This window comes from Thamnophis sirtalis, unplaced genomic scaffold, assembly GCF_051295495.1.
Source record: "Thamnophis sirtalis isolate CommonGarterSnake01/CBP01778 unplaced genomic scaffold, rThaSir2_p1.2 scaffold_11, whole genome shotgun sequence".
Lineage (NCBI taxonomy): Eukaryota > Metazoa > Chordata > Lepidosauria > Squamata > Natricidae > Thamnophis > Thamnophis sirtalis.
The window spans coordinates 3,239,854-3,257,327 of NW_028261391.1; the positions used below are offsets into that span (position 1 = coordinate 3,239,854).

At 44.5% G+C, this 17,474-nt stretch overlaps 1 protein-coding gene across 1 annotated transcript; it reads left to right on the forward strand.

The window, feature by feature from the left end:
* The first annotated feature begins 3,615 nt into the window (after nt 1–3,615).
* LOC148043431 (UDP-GlcNAc:betaGal beta-1,3-N-acetylglucosaminyltransferase 7-like) lies at nt 3,616–5,113 on the forward strand. Its single transcript, XM_087725065.1, has one exon. The coding sequence runs from the start codon at nt 3,896–3,898 to the stop codon at nt 4,946–4,948; it is 1,053 nt and encodes a 350-aa protein (XP_087581191.1). The 5' UTR covers nt 3,616–3,895; the 3' UTR covers nt 4,949–5,113.
* The last annotated feature ends 12,361 nt before the right edge of the window (nt 5,114–17,474 follow it).

The following is a 17,474-nucleotide window of genomic DNA, read 5'->3' on the forward strand; positions in this document are numbered from 1 at the left end:
AAGAAAATAGAATAGAATCAGGAATAGGATTAGGAAAAGAATTAGAAGAATAGAATAGAATAGAATAAGGAATAGAATAGAGTGGAATAGAATATAGAAAATAGAATAGAATAGAATAGAATAAGGAATAGGAATAGAATTAGAAGAATAGAATAGAATATAGAAAGAAAATAGAATAGGATAGAATTAGAAGAATAGAATAGAATAAGGAATAGAATAGAATATAGAAAGAAAATAGAATAGGATAGAATTAGAAGAATAGACTAGAATAAGGAATAGAATAAAATAAGGAATAGAATAGAATATAGAAAGAAAATAGAATAGAATCAGGAATAGGATTAGGAAAAGAATTAGAAGAATAGAATAGAATAAGGAATAGAATAGAGTAGAATAGAATATAGAATACAGAATACAGAATATAGAATATAGAATATAGAATTATTTATTGGCCGTGTGATTGGAGACACAAGGAATTTGTCTTTGGTGCAGATGCTCTCAGTGGACATAAAAAGACAAGATACATTAGTCATGAATCATAAGGTACAGCACTTAATGATAGTCATGGGGTACAAATAAGCAATCAGGAAACGATCAATATCAATATAGATCGTAAGGATACAAGCCACAAAGTGACAGTCCTGCAGTCATAAGTGGGAGGAGATGGGGGATAGGAACGATGAGGAGACTGATAGGAATAGTAATGCAGACAGTGAATAGTAAAAAGGAAGGCAGGAAGGCAGGTCGTTTGCATCCTTTTAGAGGGTCCTTGAGGCCGCTTGGAGGTTTCTCTGTGTCCTCAGGGTCACCCGAGTGGTGCAAATGGTTCAAGTAGTCTGCAATTTTCCTGGAAATCCATTCCTATCCCACACCATTCGAAGGGTGCCCATCCCAAATTGGATAGCTAAAAGTCTATGGAGATGTCTTCCGGCAGATGTTTCATTACCCAAACTAAGTAACACCATCCTAGCATGATGAACATCAGGCGATGTTACCTAGTTGGGTAGTCATAAGTATGAACCAGTTTCCAAGCATCTGAATTTTGCCCACGTCATCATGTGGTCATAACTGCAAAAAACTATCCTGTCGCTTTTTTCAGTAACTTCGAATCTATCTGTCTATCTAAACGTATTTGTGTGTGTGTGTGTGTGTGTGTGTGTGTGTGTGTCTGTTACAACATAACTCTGGAACGCCTCGAGCAATTTCAACCAAACTTGGTACACAGATGACTTACCTTCCGGAAACAAATACTGTGGGGGTTAAGACATCCCTAAAACCCCTCGCTGTGGGTGTTCTGTTAAGATACAGCCTGTTGTGCCTTCAAATGAATTCGACTGTACTGCCGTAAAATGGCTTCTACTATACAGCACAGTGCAGTTGATACGGTAACGGCTTCACGCTACTCCACAAGGCGGCTCCCTCTGCTAAGGGGGAAAATCCAACATTAGAAACTATGTACAGTCCGGGCATTTTCCCCCTATAAATAAATACCCATGCAGCGTCGGGTTATCAGTTAGTGGTCACTAAAAGTGAACTGTTGTAAGTCGAGGACTACCTGTATAACGGTTCAACAGTAGTGTTGAAATACCGCCTATTTATCAATATTCAGCTTGGAGGGATAATCTAGATCTCTATTTGTTACTTGGTCTCTCTACGCATTTTTTTCCTGGCTTTGCATTGTTTCGTGTTTCTTTCTCTTTTTGGATTTGGTATTTTAACTTTGGAGATAAAATTTGGGGGGGAAAACATTATTTAAAAATAGCATAATGGTAGGGCACGGGTGTCCAAACTTGGGAACTTTAAGACTTGTGGACATATGCTTAAGATCAGAAATGATTTAAATTGTTTAAAGTTAGCTCAGCAAGAAGAAGCTAAGGTCAATGTCGAATGTCATTAATTTCTTTATTTCTTTTTTCTCAACAGATTTTAGACTGTGTTAGTTAAAAATCCATACCGTGTACGGGTTCTGGGAAGTCGGGGGGGGGAAGGAGGAGTATACAATAGGCTAGACAAGAATTTGGTGGTAAACTAGAACTATTTTGATACACAAAAAATTGTACTTCGATGTCTTACTGATTGAGGAATGATGAAATGTTTGTGTTAAAAGAAATAAATTTTTGAACTGACAAGACTTGTAGACTACAATGCCCAGAATTCCCCAGCTGGGGAGTTCTGGGAGTTGTAGTCCACTAGTCTTAAAGTTCCCAAGTTTGGACACCCCTGGTCTAGGGCCTTCTGCTTGAGCAGGGGGTTGGACTAGAAGACCTCCAGAGACCCTTCCAGGCCTACGATTCTGTGTTCCTGAATGAAAGGCGAAAATGCTCTTTGCTGCGTTGGCTTCCCCCTGCTAATCTTCCCTACACAATCTGGTTGGGCGCCTGGAAACCCCTTTCCCTGTGTGTTTCCCCCCCTCCCCCTTCCTGTTGCCGGGCACGGTGAGGGTGGCGAGGGGTGGGGGCTGCCTGCTTGGAAACAGGCCCTCTTCTATTTGCGGAAAGGCCCCAGTCTGCAAACAGAAACCTGACTGTTTTTCAACCCCTTTGCAATTGATGGCGGAGTGAGTTGGAATCGGGGAGGAAATTGGACCGGCTCGGGCAAGATGCCAGCTGGGTGAAGGGCATAAATCACAGCAGCCGAAGACAGATTCTGCCAGGGCTTGCAAAGCAGGGATGTTGGCCTTGTAGCCTGTCGGTTTCTCCTGCCACGCTGCATTTCATTTATCGGTGTAACAGAATGGCAGAATGCGAAGGGACCTTGGAGGTCTTCTAGCCTCCCTGAGTCTCTCGGGAATAGGGCGGCATACAAACTTAATAAATTGAATAGTCCAGCGGTTGCCACCTGGTGGTCCGTGAGAAAATTGCGGTGGTCCGCAGAAAAATTAATTGCATTTTTTGCTGCTTTTTTTTTAATCTCATAACTGTTATTAATAATATGTATTTATAACAATTTTTTCCCTACAGTTGACAATATACTTGAAGTTTGCTTTCTTACCATCCCATAGATCCATCTTATCTTACAACGGTCCTACTTCTTCTTCCCTCCCTCCCTCTTTCCTTCCCTCGTTTCTTCTCTCCTACTCTCCTTCCTTCCCTCCTTCCTTCCCTCCCTCCTTCCTCCTTCTCTCCTTCTCTCCTTCCTTCCCTCCTTCCTTCCTTCCTTCCTTCCCTCCTTTCTTCTCTCCTTCTCTCCTTCCTTTCCCCCTTCCTTTCCTCCTTCCTTCCCCCCTTCCTTCTCTCCTACATTCCCTCCTTCCTTCCCTCCTTTCTTCTCTCCTTCTCTCCTTCCTTCCCTCCTTCCTTCCCTTTTTTGCATTGCACTCAATCAGGGGTCCTCAAACTGGGTTGGATACATGCAATGAACGCTTGTGTTGCTGCAGAGAGTCTCCCCCTTTGGGGTCTTTTTGTGGGGGTCGGAGGGGGGCAGAAATTCCCACTTGGCGTCTGCTTCGGTCTCCTGGTGGGAGGCTTTGGGCGAAGGCTGGAGGGAAGTGCCGCTAGTGGCAAAGAGCCGGAGGGCCTCGTTCCAGTCGGGGGCGCTGTGTGAAGCCCCAAAATCGAATTCATGCCCCCGTGCATGCGCACGCATGTGCCCCACCCCCACGTGCGGGGTGGGGGAGGTCTTATAATATGGTCTTCTGCCTTGAGCAGGGGGTTGGACTAGATGACCTCTGAGCTCCCTTCCATCCCTCGGATCCTGCGTTTGCAGTGACGTTTTGGGTAGACCTTTCCCTTGATTCTTTTCTCTCGGTTTGTCCTCCAGGAAGAAGACCGTCTACAAGAGCGTCTTTCTCTCCTTCGCCCTGATCGTAACCGTGACGCTCTTGCAAAAGGGCAGCGTTCCCAACCAATTCTTCCAGAACCAGCCGCAGAAGTCCGTCCTCTCCCAAGAGCCGCTCAAAATGCAGAAGAGGAACGACGTGCTGCCCCTCGCCAACAACTTCTGGAAAAAGGGGGGCGAGGTTCCTCCGCCCGTCGTAGCCACCGAGAAGGAGGTGACGTCCTGGGACGTCACCGCCACCAACTGCACAGCCAACCTGAACTTCACGAAGGAGGAGTGGTTCAGAAACCTGGAGCCCCACTTCCAACAGTTTCTCTTTTACCGACACTGTCGCTACTTCCCCATCATCATCAACCACCCGGAGAAATGCCGCGGCGAGATCGACCTGCTGATTGTGGTGAAGTCGGTCATCACTCAACACGACCGCCGAGAGGCCATCCGGAGGACGTGGGGCGAAGAGCGTGTGTTGCAGGGGAAAAAAATCAAGACCCTCTTCCTCCTGGGCATTGCCTCCAAAGAAGAAGAGAGGTCCAACTACCAAAAGCTCTTGGAGTACGAGGATCGGATCTACGGGGACATCCTGCAGTGGGACTTCTTGGATACCTTTTTCAACCTCACCTTGAAGGAAGTCCATTTCCTCAAGTGGTTCAACATCTACTGTGACCAGGTCCGGTACATCTTCAAGGGCGACGATGATGTCTTCATGAGTCCTGAGAACATCTTGGAGTTTCTCCAGGATCAGGAAGAAGGGGACCTCTTTGTGGGTGACGTGCTGGTCAAAGCGAGGCCCATTCGCAGGAAGGAAAACAAATACTACATCCCCAACTCTCTGTACAGCAAGACCTACTACCCACCCTACGCGGGCGGAGGGGGCTTCGTGATGGACGGCCCCTTGGCCAAGCGTCTCCACAAAGCCTCCGAGAACCGGGAGCTGTACCCCATCGACGATGTCTACTTGGGGATGTGTCTGGAGGACCTCAACGTGAAGCCCATGGCTCACACCGGCTTCAAAACCTTTGGCCTGGTGAAAAACAAGAACAGCAAAATGAACCGCGAACCTTGCTTCTACAGAAGCATGTTGGTGGTCCATAAACTTCAACCAGCTGACCTGCTCAGCATGTGGGATTTGGTCCATAAACATTTGTCCTGCTCCCAGAAAGCCAAGATCCTTTAGCTAACCTGATTTTCGCCAAAGAGGAAGATCCCCGGGAGCCCCAAAGATCCTGAGAGAAAAAAATATCCAATTTCCCCACCTCCCTTTTCTAATGAAGTTGAAAAGAAAGCAGGACGACAATGACCGATGGTGTTGGAAGGGGAGGGGAGGGGTTTGTTGAAATAATTGGAAAAGTGGCGGGAGGGGGGGGAGGTCTTTTTTTTTCCATATTTTATTTGTTCCCCTGTGGGACTTTTGAAGGATGTAGGGGGAAAAAAAACTCAAAGAGATGGGGAGCTGATGGCCAGAAAGGGAATTGACTATTCCGGGAGAGATGAAGGATGACTACCCCACATTGGGCAGTTGAGCAAAATCACACCTTTCTTTATTTGTGCCCTTTTTTTGTGATGTGCTTTACAGCTAGAGGCTGGTCCTAAAGCTAAGACATTTATTTCTAGCTCTGTGTGGGTGTGGGTGAGTGAGAAAGAGAGGGGGGAGGGAGGAGAGAGAGAGAGAGAGAGAGAGAGAGAGAGAGAGAGAAAGAAAGAGAAAGAGAGAGAGAGAGAGAGAAGATGTATGTGTGTGTTTCCAAAGCTGATGTAAAAAAATCTGTGGGCGAGGAGGGAAAGGGTGTGGTTCCGTGTGAGCAGCTCCATTTGAGCAATCAGAAACATGCTTGTCTGACGCTTGAACATCCCGGGTCCATACAGGTTGTGGCCCAATAGATTGAGGACCCCCCCCAGTCTGTATGCTTTGCTACATTTATTTTGTTGACAAAAAATAAGGTACAGTAACTAAATCTCTTCCGTTGGTAAAAAATTCTCGGTCAGGGGTGTCAAACTGGATTTCTTCGAGGGCCGGATCAAAATTGTAGTTCTCCTTCACGGGCCGGTGGGTGGGAGAGAGGACAGACACCTCTTGCAACACCCTGCTGGCCAAAACGAGGTTTCTCCATGCCTTGTTTTCGGCTTCCATGACCTCCCCCATGGCCCGTTTTGACTGGCAGAGGCACCAAGTTGCGGTCCTTTTGATATTTAAACACCCCTGTTCTAGATTATTCTGCCGTAGGCCCCTATTTTCCCCTAACTCTAGTCTGTCTCTTTCTGAGAATCAGTTATGGCCAAAGATTTAACAGATCTTTCCTCTTCTTGGCCGGAGTTTTCCCACAAATTTGTTAGACACGGGGATAGTGTGGAAACGAGAGCTGTTGCTCTGGTGGAATCCCCAGCTATGTCGAATTCAGAAATGGCTGCATTGGTCGTTGAGTGAAACTCTGGGACCTGTGACTGGACTGCTTCTCAGGTGGGGCCCCGATCCCTGCTTGGTCCAGAACGACGTGGTTAAGAGGCCCGCAGACGCAAACGGGCCTGCCCCGTTTTCAGGACAAAGAGTTTGGAGTGTTCTGTCCCCCTTTCACCGCCACACCTCCTGCAAATAAACCTTAGCTCCCTTTAAGGCAGCCGCTGATTGATGGGCGCAAGCTGATAAATGCTTCCTCTTCCTGGCCTCCTCCTGCGAAGGGGGCCAGGCTGGCTGACGGAGAAGTCCGGGCACAAAGAGGGACATTATTGATGGAGTTACAAAGCCGAGTTTCATGGTTGAGGTGTGTCCGAAAGGCCGGGGCGTTTACCAATCTGGCGAAAGGACTTTCTGAACGCAGCCGATGGGGACAGGCTGCTGGCCAGGAGATGGATGGTGTGTGTTGTGTGTTGTGTGTGTGTCTCAGAGGAGTCACCTTGGAGGCATTGCAGAAATGGGTGGGGAGGGGCTTTGATTTCTGGAATTGCAAAAATGGGTGGGGAGGGGGCTGCCCGCAAAGACCAAGTGACCTCCCTCCCCCTCCCCTCTTTCTAAAAAAATTCTTGGGAGTCATATTGCTGGGAAACTGGCGGCAAAACAACACACACCCCCGGGGTGCAGTTGTGGGATTGGTGGGGAGGGGGGGTTTCAAGGTTGAAAATGGGGAAGGGGCTAACCCTTGGGGGCCTCTTAATCTCTTTGCAATCTTTAATTCCACCCTCCCTGCCCCCCCCCGGGCCCATAGAGTCCCCAAGAAGGCCAGCCTTTCTGTTGATGTTAATGGTCACTTTGCTGCTGTCTGAAGGCAGCCCGTGGATTTCAACTCCCAGAATTCCCCAGCCAGCATGGAATTCTGGGAGTTGGAGTCCACCTACCTTCAAGCCGTTCAAGGTTGAGAAACGCTGTTGTAAACCAAAATTTGCCAATGGAAATTTTGACTTATACACCCAGTAGAAGAAAGGCTGGCTGGAGGAAAAATTAAGCAAAATCTTTCCTTCCTTCCTTCCTTCCTTCCTTCCTTCCTTCCTTCCTTCCTTCCTTCCTTCCTCCCTCCCTCCCTCCCTCCCTCCCTCCCTCCTTTATTCTTTCCTTCCATTCTCTAAATAGTGAATGAGATAAATGTGGACTTAAAATTGCTAAGGCTGAGAAAGAACTTGCCTTATCTGGAGAAAAGGCGAAATGCCTACAATTTTTCTTTCTTTCTTTCTTTCTTTCTTTCTTTCTTTTTATCTATCTATCTATCTTCTTTCCTTCTTTTTCTTTCTCTCTCTCTCCCTCCCTATGTTTTTTCTTTCTTTTTTTCTTTCTCTTTTTCTTCAGAAAAACTGCACATATTTTATTCTCCCCAAAGGTGTCTTAGAGAGGTGGGAATAGAAGCAGATCAGTTTTGCATATTCCCCCCCCCCAAAAAAAATAAGTATAGTATTCCTTGATATAAAAATTGGGGCCAGCCCCACCCCCACCCCACCCCTTTAGCCTCCCAAAACGAATTAAGGCTAAGACTAATTGAGCTGGTCCAATGATTGATTGTATACGTCCTGACTCGGTTGAAGGCCCGTTTGTCGGTTGTTTGAATTCCGTAGCTGATTCTTTCTCCGATCCTGCTGGGCTCAGTATCCTGAGCCATTAGAATATTCTGAATCTCCACAATTAAAGGACACAAATTGCAATCTTCTTTTGCTAGAATCAACCTTGGCACCGTTTTCTCTTGTGTCAATCCGAGATGGGTCTGAAAATGTGTTATTTCTTGGTGTTTTGTTCCCCAAAAGAAGATTCGCATTTGACAGGTGGAGAATTAACAACAGTGTTAAAGAGTATCTGTTATAGATTTCAAATGGCCTTAATTTTAAAAGCAGGGAGGTCCATCTTTGGCAACTATAAGCTCTGTGGACTTCAACTGCCCGAATTCCCCAGCCAGCATTGCTTACTCTCTTGCAATCCTTTCCTCTGCAATCGCTCCCCACTTTAGGTGGTAAGAGAAAAAAGAATCAGGTTAAAAGCTGGCTGGGGAATTCTGGGAGTTGAAGTCCACAAATCTTCAAAGTTGCCACCTTGAACCCCCTTGCTTTAAAAATTAAGGCCATTTGAAATCTTAGCTGATTTCAGTTGTTTCAATTGTTGAAATCTTCATGATTTCAGTCCTTGTTCCGCAAAGCCCAACTTCTTTATTTCAGACAGACAGACAGACACGCCCTCACTCTGCAGGTAGTTTTTTTTTGAACTGGGGGTCTTTGGATGAGTGAGCCAATGCTTGGATCTCCCCCCGCCTCTCAGCAAGCTGACCTTACGGGCCATTGGGGGGGGGGGGAGAGGTGGATTCCACGTGTGTGATTGTGAATGGTGTGCAAAAGAACCGGGGGCTCTCGAATGTGGCAGAGCCACTGGTGCTTACACACTTTTGTGTGCAAAAAACACCAAACGAACCCTGAGATGGCACCACTTTTAGTACCTGATTTCAGTATTGCACTGCGTGATGAATATGGAATGCAATATTTTTCTCTGAATGAATGGTTTAAATCAGGGGTCTCCAACCTTGGCTACTTGAAGACTTGTGGACTTCAACTCCCAGAATTCCTCAGCCAGCTTTGCTGGCTGAGGAATTCTGGGAGTTGAAGTCCACTAGTCTTCAAATGGCTAAGGTTGGAGACCCCAGGTTTAAAGGACTCAACTGCAAGAACTGAACCTTTAAAGAAACCCACTTTCTCTGGATCAATTGATACGCACAACTGTGAAACTTTAATTTGTGATTCACCCCCCCCCCCCCAATTCTCACTCCGTTCTTCAGAAGGGCCCAATTTTGTCTGAGAGGCTAATCTGACCGGGTCTGAGATCTCTATTTATGAAAACATTAACATATTTGCTTTGTTCTTTCATCACCATTATTATTATTATTTTTAAAATTGACAGCTACCTGCGACTAACGAGAATGTTATTTATAGCAGGTACCGTGTGTATGTGACAAGATCTGTGTTGCTTTGACGTGGTGAAGATGCGTATACGAATACAACCGGATTTGTTAATATTTTTGGTTAATAAAAAAAAATGATGTTTAAAAAAAAAACAAGTCTTTTTTTTCCCGAATACTTTTTTTATTTCCCATTTTCATAACATACAATCACATGTATATTATTACATAGCCAGTATCCTATTGTATTAAGTAGTAATTACATCAGTTCCTCTTGTCATCAACACCCAAAAAGATAAAAACCCATTATTAGCCCCTTTCCCCCCCTTGAATTGTTCGCCGCCCTGAGTCCTCCCGGAGAAGGGCGGCATACAAATACTAAATTCTATTCTATTCTATTCTAGCTCTTCTGCTCTCCATACACCTCTTTCTTCTACCTCTCTCCTACCTCCTTTCTTCCCTCCATCATCCTTCCCTAGAAGAGCCAAGAAGATAAGGATATGTTAAGTATATTGATATGGAAGCATAAATACCATCAACATAGATTGGAGTTTGCTCAGAAGCGGAAATACACCAATGGGAGGAAGAGTGGGAAACAGAAGAGAGAAGAAAGATGGGAAGAGAGGGATAGGAGAGAGGGTAAGGGGGGAAGATGAGGAGGATAAGGAGAAGTGGAATGAAGAGAGAGGAGAAGGAGAAAGGAAGGGGAAGAAGAGTAGAAAAGGATGATGGAGGGAAGAAAGGAGGTAGGAGAGAGGTAGAAGAAAGAGGTGTATGGAGAGCAGAAGAGCTAATAATGGGTTTTTATCTTTTTGGATTATTTTTCTTTAAAACTAAGATATGTTAAGTATATTGATATGGAAGCATAAATACCATCAACATAGATTGGAGTTTGCTCAGAAGCAGAAATACACCAATGGGAGGAAGAGTGGGAAACAGAAGGGAGAAGAAAGATGGGAAGAGAGGGATAGGAGAGAGGGTAAGGGGGGAAGATGAGGAGGATAAGGAGGAGTGGAATGAAGAGAGAGAGAAGGAGAAAGGAAGGGGAAGTAGAGTAGGGGGAAAAAAGAAATCTTAATGTCGTTATGTCGAGGATCCGATTGGCGAACCGAACTCGGCAAGCACTGAGAAGACGATCGGGCTCTCTTTGCGCTAAACTTTATTGAGTACATCATTTCGGCACAGCATGAAAGCAAAACCAGCTCTGGCTAATTCCCCGCCCTTCAGTATAATTAAAGTGTAGACTCCTCCCTGCTTCCTATGAGTGAAGGTCACATTGTCCAATTAATTGCCGCAACCTTGTTTTGAGAAGATCTCTTGAAAATCTGGCAAACCCTTGCTGAGGTGACCTTGGTTCTCACAGCCTGAATGCTTGATGTTTAAAATCCACATGCCAATCCCTCCTTCCCGCCCACCATGGTTACATAGCCCCTTGGTACAGATAGTCCTCGACTTACAACAGTTTGTTTGGTGACCGTTTGGAGTTACAACGGCACTCAAAAAAGTTTTTCACACTTTATGACCGTTGCAGCATCCCCAGGGTTTCGTGATCGAAAATCAGAGAGTTGGCCACTGACTCATATTTATGACATGTGGTCAACTTTTGTGTCCTGAGGAACGAAGTCAAGGGGGAAGTCAGATTAACAATCATGTTACTAACTGAACAGCTATTCTCCAAAGCCCCTGAGGGCAGGACAAGAAGCAATGGATGGAAACTAATCAAGGAGAGAAGCAACCTAGAACTAAGGAGGAATTTCCTGACAGAACGATTAATCAGTAGAACAACTTGTCACCAGAAGTTGTGAATGCTCTAACACTGGAAGTCTTTAAGAAGATGTTGGATAACCATTTTCCTAAGCAATGGGTTGGACTAGAAGACCTCTAAGGTCACTTCCAACTCTGCTTTCTATTCCTGTTCTGTTCTGTTCACTCCACACTACTGTACTCCATTCTAATTTCTATTTTATTCTGTTCTAATTTATATTCTATTTAATTCTAAATTGCAGTGATTCACTTAATAACGGTGGCAGGAAAGGTTGTAAAACGGGGCAAAGCTTACTTAACAAATGTCTCTCTTAGCAACAGAATTCAGGGTGGTCAGTTGTCGAGGACTACCTGTATTTCACTGGGCTGAATGTGTGTGGATTTCAACTCCCAGAATTCCCCAGCCAGCATTGAATTCTGGGAATTGAAGTCCACCTGCCTTCAAGCCGTTCAAGATTGAGAAACGCTGTTGTAAATCAAAATTTGCCAATGGAAATTTTGACTTATACACCCAGTAAAGAAATCCTGACTGGAGGAAAAATTAAGCAAAATATTTCTTTTCTTTCTTTCTTTTCTTTCTCTCTCTCTGTCACTTCCTTCCTTCCTATCTTCTTTCCTTCCTTCATTCCTTCTTTCTTTCTTCTTTCTTTTCTCCCTCTTTTCCTCCTTCCTTCCTTCCTTTCTTTTCTTCCTTCCCCATTCCCTTCTTCCTCCCTCCTTCCTTCCTTCCTTCTTTCTCTTTCTTTCATTCTCTCTCCCTCTCCCTTCCTTCCTATCTTTTTTCCTTCCTTCCATTTTTCTTTTTTCTTTCCTCTTTCCTTCTTTCTTTCTTCCTTTCTTTTCTTCCCTTCCTCCCTTCCTTCCTCCCTTCCTTTCCTTCTCTAAATAGCGAATGAGATAAATGTGGACTCTTAAAATGGCTAAGGTTGAGAAAGGCCTCACCTCATCTGGAGAAAAGCTGCTTACAATTTGTAAGACAAATATCCCCTTCTCCACGAAGAAAGCAACGGAGAAATTACAAATCTGACGTCAGTACCAGGAAAGATTGCAAGACGGGTGATGAGGTAGACGAGGGTAAACCTTTCCACAATGACATTTAAAGATCAGGTGCCGTTATGAATTTGTCAAGAACAGGTTTTACCAGACTTCCTCCCCTCCACTGTTCTGATTCATTTCCTTAGTAGATCAGGGGTATTGCGGAGAAGTAATACGTCTTGATTTACTTTAGTTAGTTAGTTTGTCAACATGTACGAGATAACAGATATGAGTATAAACACGGACACGAGCGAAGGAAACGGGTATGAATAAATGGGGACAGTAGGACAGGGACGGAAGGCACGCTGGTGCGCTTATGCACGCCCCCTTTACGGACCATTTAAGGAATGGGGTGAGGTCCACATTAGGCGGTTTAAGGTTGGAGCTCTGGGGGTTTGAGGATGTAACAACGGAGTCAGGAAGAGCATTCCAGGCGTTGACCACTCTGTGGCTGAAGTCGCATTTTCTGCAATCGAGTTTAGAACGGTTTCCCTTGAGTTTGTGTCTATTGTGTGCTCACCTGTTGTTGTGGTTGAAGCTGCAGAAGTCGTTGACAGGTAGGACGTTATGGTTCCACCACAAATGTGCGCACAACAAAAGCGTGCCTGACTAAACCGTGGTGTCTAAGAGCCAAGGTGTCTAAGAGCCAAGGTGGCGCAGTGGTTAAATGCAGCACTGCAGGCTACTGCTAGATCAGCAGGTCAGCGGTCAAATCTCACCGGCTCAGGGTTGACTCAGCCTTCCATCCTTCCGAGGTGGGTAAAATGAGGACCCGGATTGTTGGGGGCAAGAGGCTGACTCTCTGTAAACCGCTTAGAAAACCCTAACCCTATGAAGCGGTATATAAGTCTACTGCTATTGTCTAAAGCGCGGTGACAAAACCGTGCGACGAATGAGCGACAAATTAGCCCTAAAGCGCGCCGACAAAAGCACGCCGACAGAAGCACGCTGGTAACGTAACCCTAAACCTAACCCTAAACCTAACCCTAAACCTAAACCTAACCCTAAACCTAACCCTAAACCTAACCCTAAACCTAACCCTAAACCTAACCCTAAACCTAACCCTAAACCTAACCCTAAACCTAACCCTAACCTAAACGTAAATCTTACCTTAAATTAAATCGCGCTATTGTCGGCGCGCTGTTGTCGGCGCGCTTTTGACATCGCAGTTTTAGCACCGCGGTGTTGTCGGCGCACTTATGATGTTCGCGCTTTTGTCGGGTCACGGGACGTTGTAGTAGATAATTCTCTGTACTCTGCTTAGGTCCAACCGCAGCCGATGCAATTCCAGATTGTCCAGGCCCAAAATTTCGAGCCCGATGGCATAAGGGATTCTATGGTGAGCAACTCCAGAGAGTCAGAATAAGCATGCTAGATAAACCTCGTTTCTTTCTTTTACTTTAAAGAAACAAGAAGTTGCTTGTTTCAATCCACAAGGAGGAAGGAAGGAAGGAAGGAAGGAAGGAAGGAAGGAAGGAAGGAAGAAAGAAAGAAAGAAAGAAAGAAAGAAAGAAAGAAAGAAAGAAAGAAAGAAAGAAAGAAAGATGAGAATATTAAAATGATCACGGCTGGAGAATTCCTGCATTATGCAGCTGTATTTCCACACATGTTTGGCTATATTAGGTGGGGTTTTTTTCTTGTGTCCCAGTTGCTATTGGCATCTGCTGCCACAAAGAAGAGGGGGCCAAGCTAGTCTCCAAAGCACCTGAGGGTAGGACAAGTAGCCATGATTTGAAAATCAAGGAGAGAAGCAACCTGGAATTAAGGAGAAACTTGCTAACAGTCAGGACAATTAACCAGCGGAACTGCTTGCCACCAGAGGTTGTGGGTGCTTCATCACTGGAGGTTTTAAGAAGAGTCTAGGCAGTCACTTTTCTGCCTAGGGGTTACTGCTTAAGCAGGGGGTTGGACTAGAAGACCTCTAAGGTCTCTTCCCACTCTGTTATTCTATTCTATTTTCTATTGTATTCCATTCCATTCCTTATTCTATTCTATTTTCCATTCCATTCCATTTTATTCCAATCCATTCCATTCTATTTCCGATTCTATTTCCCATTCTATTTCCAATTCCATTCTATTTCCTATTCTATTCTATTTTCTTTTCTATTCCATTCCATTCCATTCTGTTTCCTATTCCATTCCATTCTATTTTCTATTCTATTCTATTCTCCATTCCATTCCATTTTCTATTCGATTTCCATTCCTTATTGCAATCTATTCTATTTCCGATTCAATTTCCGATTTTATTTCCTATTCTATTTCCTACTCTATTTCCTATTCCATTCCATTCCATTCTATTTTATTTGCTATTCTTTTCTATTCTATTTTCTATTCATTCTATTTTCTAATCTATTTTCCATTCCATTCCATTCCATTCTATTCTTTACCTGAATTGGTATAGGATCCCCTGCTTGAGCAGGGGGCTGGACTAGAAGACCCTTCCCTCTCATTCATTCTATTCTCCTATCGCTGAGTAATCTATGATTCAATCTATTAGGCAAAGCAAGGCAAATATTGGAGCGAGCAAGAACAGATTCTGAGCACAGATATTGAGAGATAAGGTCATATTACAGGTGGCCCTCGACTTACAACCACCTTCCTTCACCTCCTTTTATTTTTTCTTCCTTCCTTCCTCTCCTCCTTCCTTTCTCTTCCCTCCCTCCCTCCTTCCTCCCTTCCGTTCTGTAAATAGTGAACGAGATAAATGTGGACTCCAATCTGTTATTCTCTTACAGCCAGGAGGCGCTGCAGCTCAGGGCCATTTCTTCCTCAGTGCTCTGCTGCCACCTTGTGGGCAAATAGAGCATTTTTCTGCACACAAGGCTGCCTTTTCGTTAATCCTTCCCTCTCTCTCTCCAGAATTCAACTACAACCGCCATGATTCCCAGCCAGTTGCTGAAGGAATGGAGGCACCAACCTCTGGAGACAGAACCAGAGAAGAAACCACTGCATGCATTTCTCATTTCTTTCACAGCCAGCCGGCTTTTAATATTGGCTGATTTCTCACGGGTCAAACTGGACAGAATTAAAATATTAATCTGGATTAATATTTCCCCTCCTAGTTTTGTATGTTAAAAGAAAAGGATTAAGCTCAGAGAGGCAGCAAGGACCTCAGTTCTCCTCCTCTTCTCCTTTCTCCTCTCCATACACCCCACTCCCTCTAACACTGATGATGTTATGTAGTTGGGCAATGAAACGTCTGCAAGAAAACCACCAAGCTCAGAGAGCACCAAGGACCCCTCATTTCAACCCTGAGCTGCAAATATTATCCTCCAAAGCACCTGAAGGGAGGACAAGAAGCAACGGATGGAAAACTAACCAAGGAGAGGAGCAACCTGGAATTAAGGAGAAATTTCCTGAGTTTAGAACAATTAAGCAGTGGGACAATTTGACCAGTGGTGCGTTTCCATTTTTTTACTGCCGGTCGCTCATGCGCCCGCGATGCTTCTGCATATGCACTCAGCCTCCCGCCAGCACCACTACTGGTTCTCCTGATCCAGGCCAAACAGGGAGAAACCCACCTCTGTCCTTGCCTCCAGAAGTTGTGGATGCTTCAACACAGAAGGTTTTTAAGAGATTTGTCTGGAACGGTATAGGGTTTCCTGCCTAAGCAGGGGTTGGACTAGAAAGACCTCAGGGTCCCTTCAAACTCTGTTATTCTATTCTAAATTTTCTATTCTATTAATTCTATTCTTATTTTCTATTCTAGTCTATTAATTCTCTTCTTTCCCGGCCTTCCGCAAAGGCAGTTAAGACCTGGCTGTTCCGGCAGGCCTGGGCTGTTGAACAATCCAGCCCCATTCAAGGTTACGGCTGTTGTAGTATTTTAAATGTTTGTTTAAATTGTTTGTTTTATTTTATTTTTATATCCCCTCCCTTTTTATTGTAAGCCGCCCTGAGCCTCTCGGGAATAGGGCAGCATACAAACCTAATAAATGAAATGAATTCTTATTTTCTATTCCTATTAATTCTCTTCTTATTTTCTATTCTATTAATTCTCTTCTTATTTTCTATTCTATTAATTTCTCTTATTTTCTATTCTATTAATTCTCTTATTTTCTATTCTATTAATTCTCTTCTATCTGTTCTATTCTACTCTACCTATTGTATTCTAATTTCTGTTCTATTAATTCTATTCTATAGAATTTAATAGAGTAACAGTTGGAAGGGACCTTGGAGGTCTTCTAGTCCAACCCCCTGCCTAGACAGGAAACCCTATACTGTTTCAGACAAATGGCTATCCAACATCTTCTTAAAGACTTCCAGTGTTGGAACATTCACAACTTCTGGAGGCAACTTCTGTTCCACTAATTGTTCTAACTCAGGAAATTCCTCCTTAGTTCTAAGTTGCTTCTCTCCTTGATTAGTTTCCACCCATTGCTTCTTGTTCTGCCCTCAGGTGCCTTGGAGAATAGCTTGACTCCCTCTTCTTTGTGGCAACCCCTGAGATATTGGAAGACTGCTATCCTGTCTCCCTGGTCCTTCTTTTCATTCCAACTAGACATATACCCAGTTCCTGCAACTGTTCTTCATATGTTTTACTCCCCTAATCCTCTTTGTTGCTCTTCTAATTTCTATTCTAGATTCTCTTAGCTTCTTGCTTACCTACCTTAGCTACAACTGGTTGCTTAGCTACATGCTAAACCAGCGTTTTTATCTAGTTTTCACCAAAACCATGCCATAGTAAACCATGCCTTTCCTCAACCACCACAGAAATGTCATAAAAGCAAGTCAGTCATAGGATGGATCCATTTTATAGCTGCTTTGACCCTAGTTACAGGTCGTAACTCAAGAACTACGGGTAATCCTTGACTTAGGACAATTGGAAGACAATTTTTTTTTGCTGGCAAGTGAAACATTCGTTAAGGGAACTTTGCCCATTTTACACCTTTCATGCTACTGTTGTTAAGTGAATCGTGGTTGTTCAGTTAGTAACCCGGTTGTCAAAAGAAAAATCCGGCTTCCCCATCAACTTTTGCTCGTCAGGATACTGCAAGTCAAAAATATGAGCCAGTTGCCAAAATGACGGGATCTTGATCACGCAACTATGGGGGATAATGCAACCGTCGTGTGAAAAATGGCCACGTTGCTTCTTTGGGTGCCATTGCAATTTTGAACGGTCGCTAACGGACTGTTGTGAAGTCAAGGACTACTTATAATGCACAGATGCATTATAAGGTACTCGCAATCTTGAAAGCTGTTTTTCTGTTATTCTCTGGTCGAGACGAATATATCTGAAGAGGTCCTTGGACTTTTAGGAGGATCTCGGTCCATCAGGTCTCGGTTGTCCTTTCTTAGGAAGCAACTGGAGCTTCTGCTTTTCCTCTGAAGATGTTTTGATTCTTCAGCTCTGGCCAGCTGGAAGGGAACGGAAGGATGGATGCTCCTTGCAGGCAGCTGGTCGTTTGCATCCTTTCCAGAGGGCCCTTGAGGCCACTTGGAGGTTGATCTGTGTCCTGGGGGGGGGGGGGGGGGGGGGGCACCCAAGTAGTGCTAATAGTTCCTTTAGTCTGTAATTTTTCTCTAGAAATCCATTCACATTCC

What these genes read in the sequence shown, in the direction of transcription:
- LOC148043431 (XM_087725065.1), top strand. Translation starts at nt 3,896, where the DNA reads ATGCAGAAGAGGAACGACGTGCTGCCCCTCGCCAACAACTTCTGGAAA.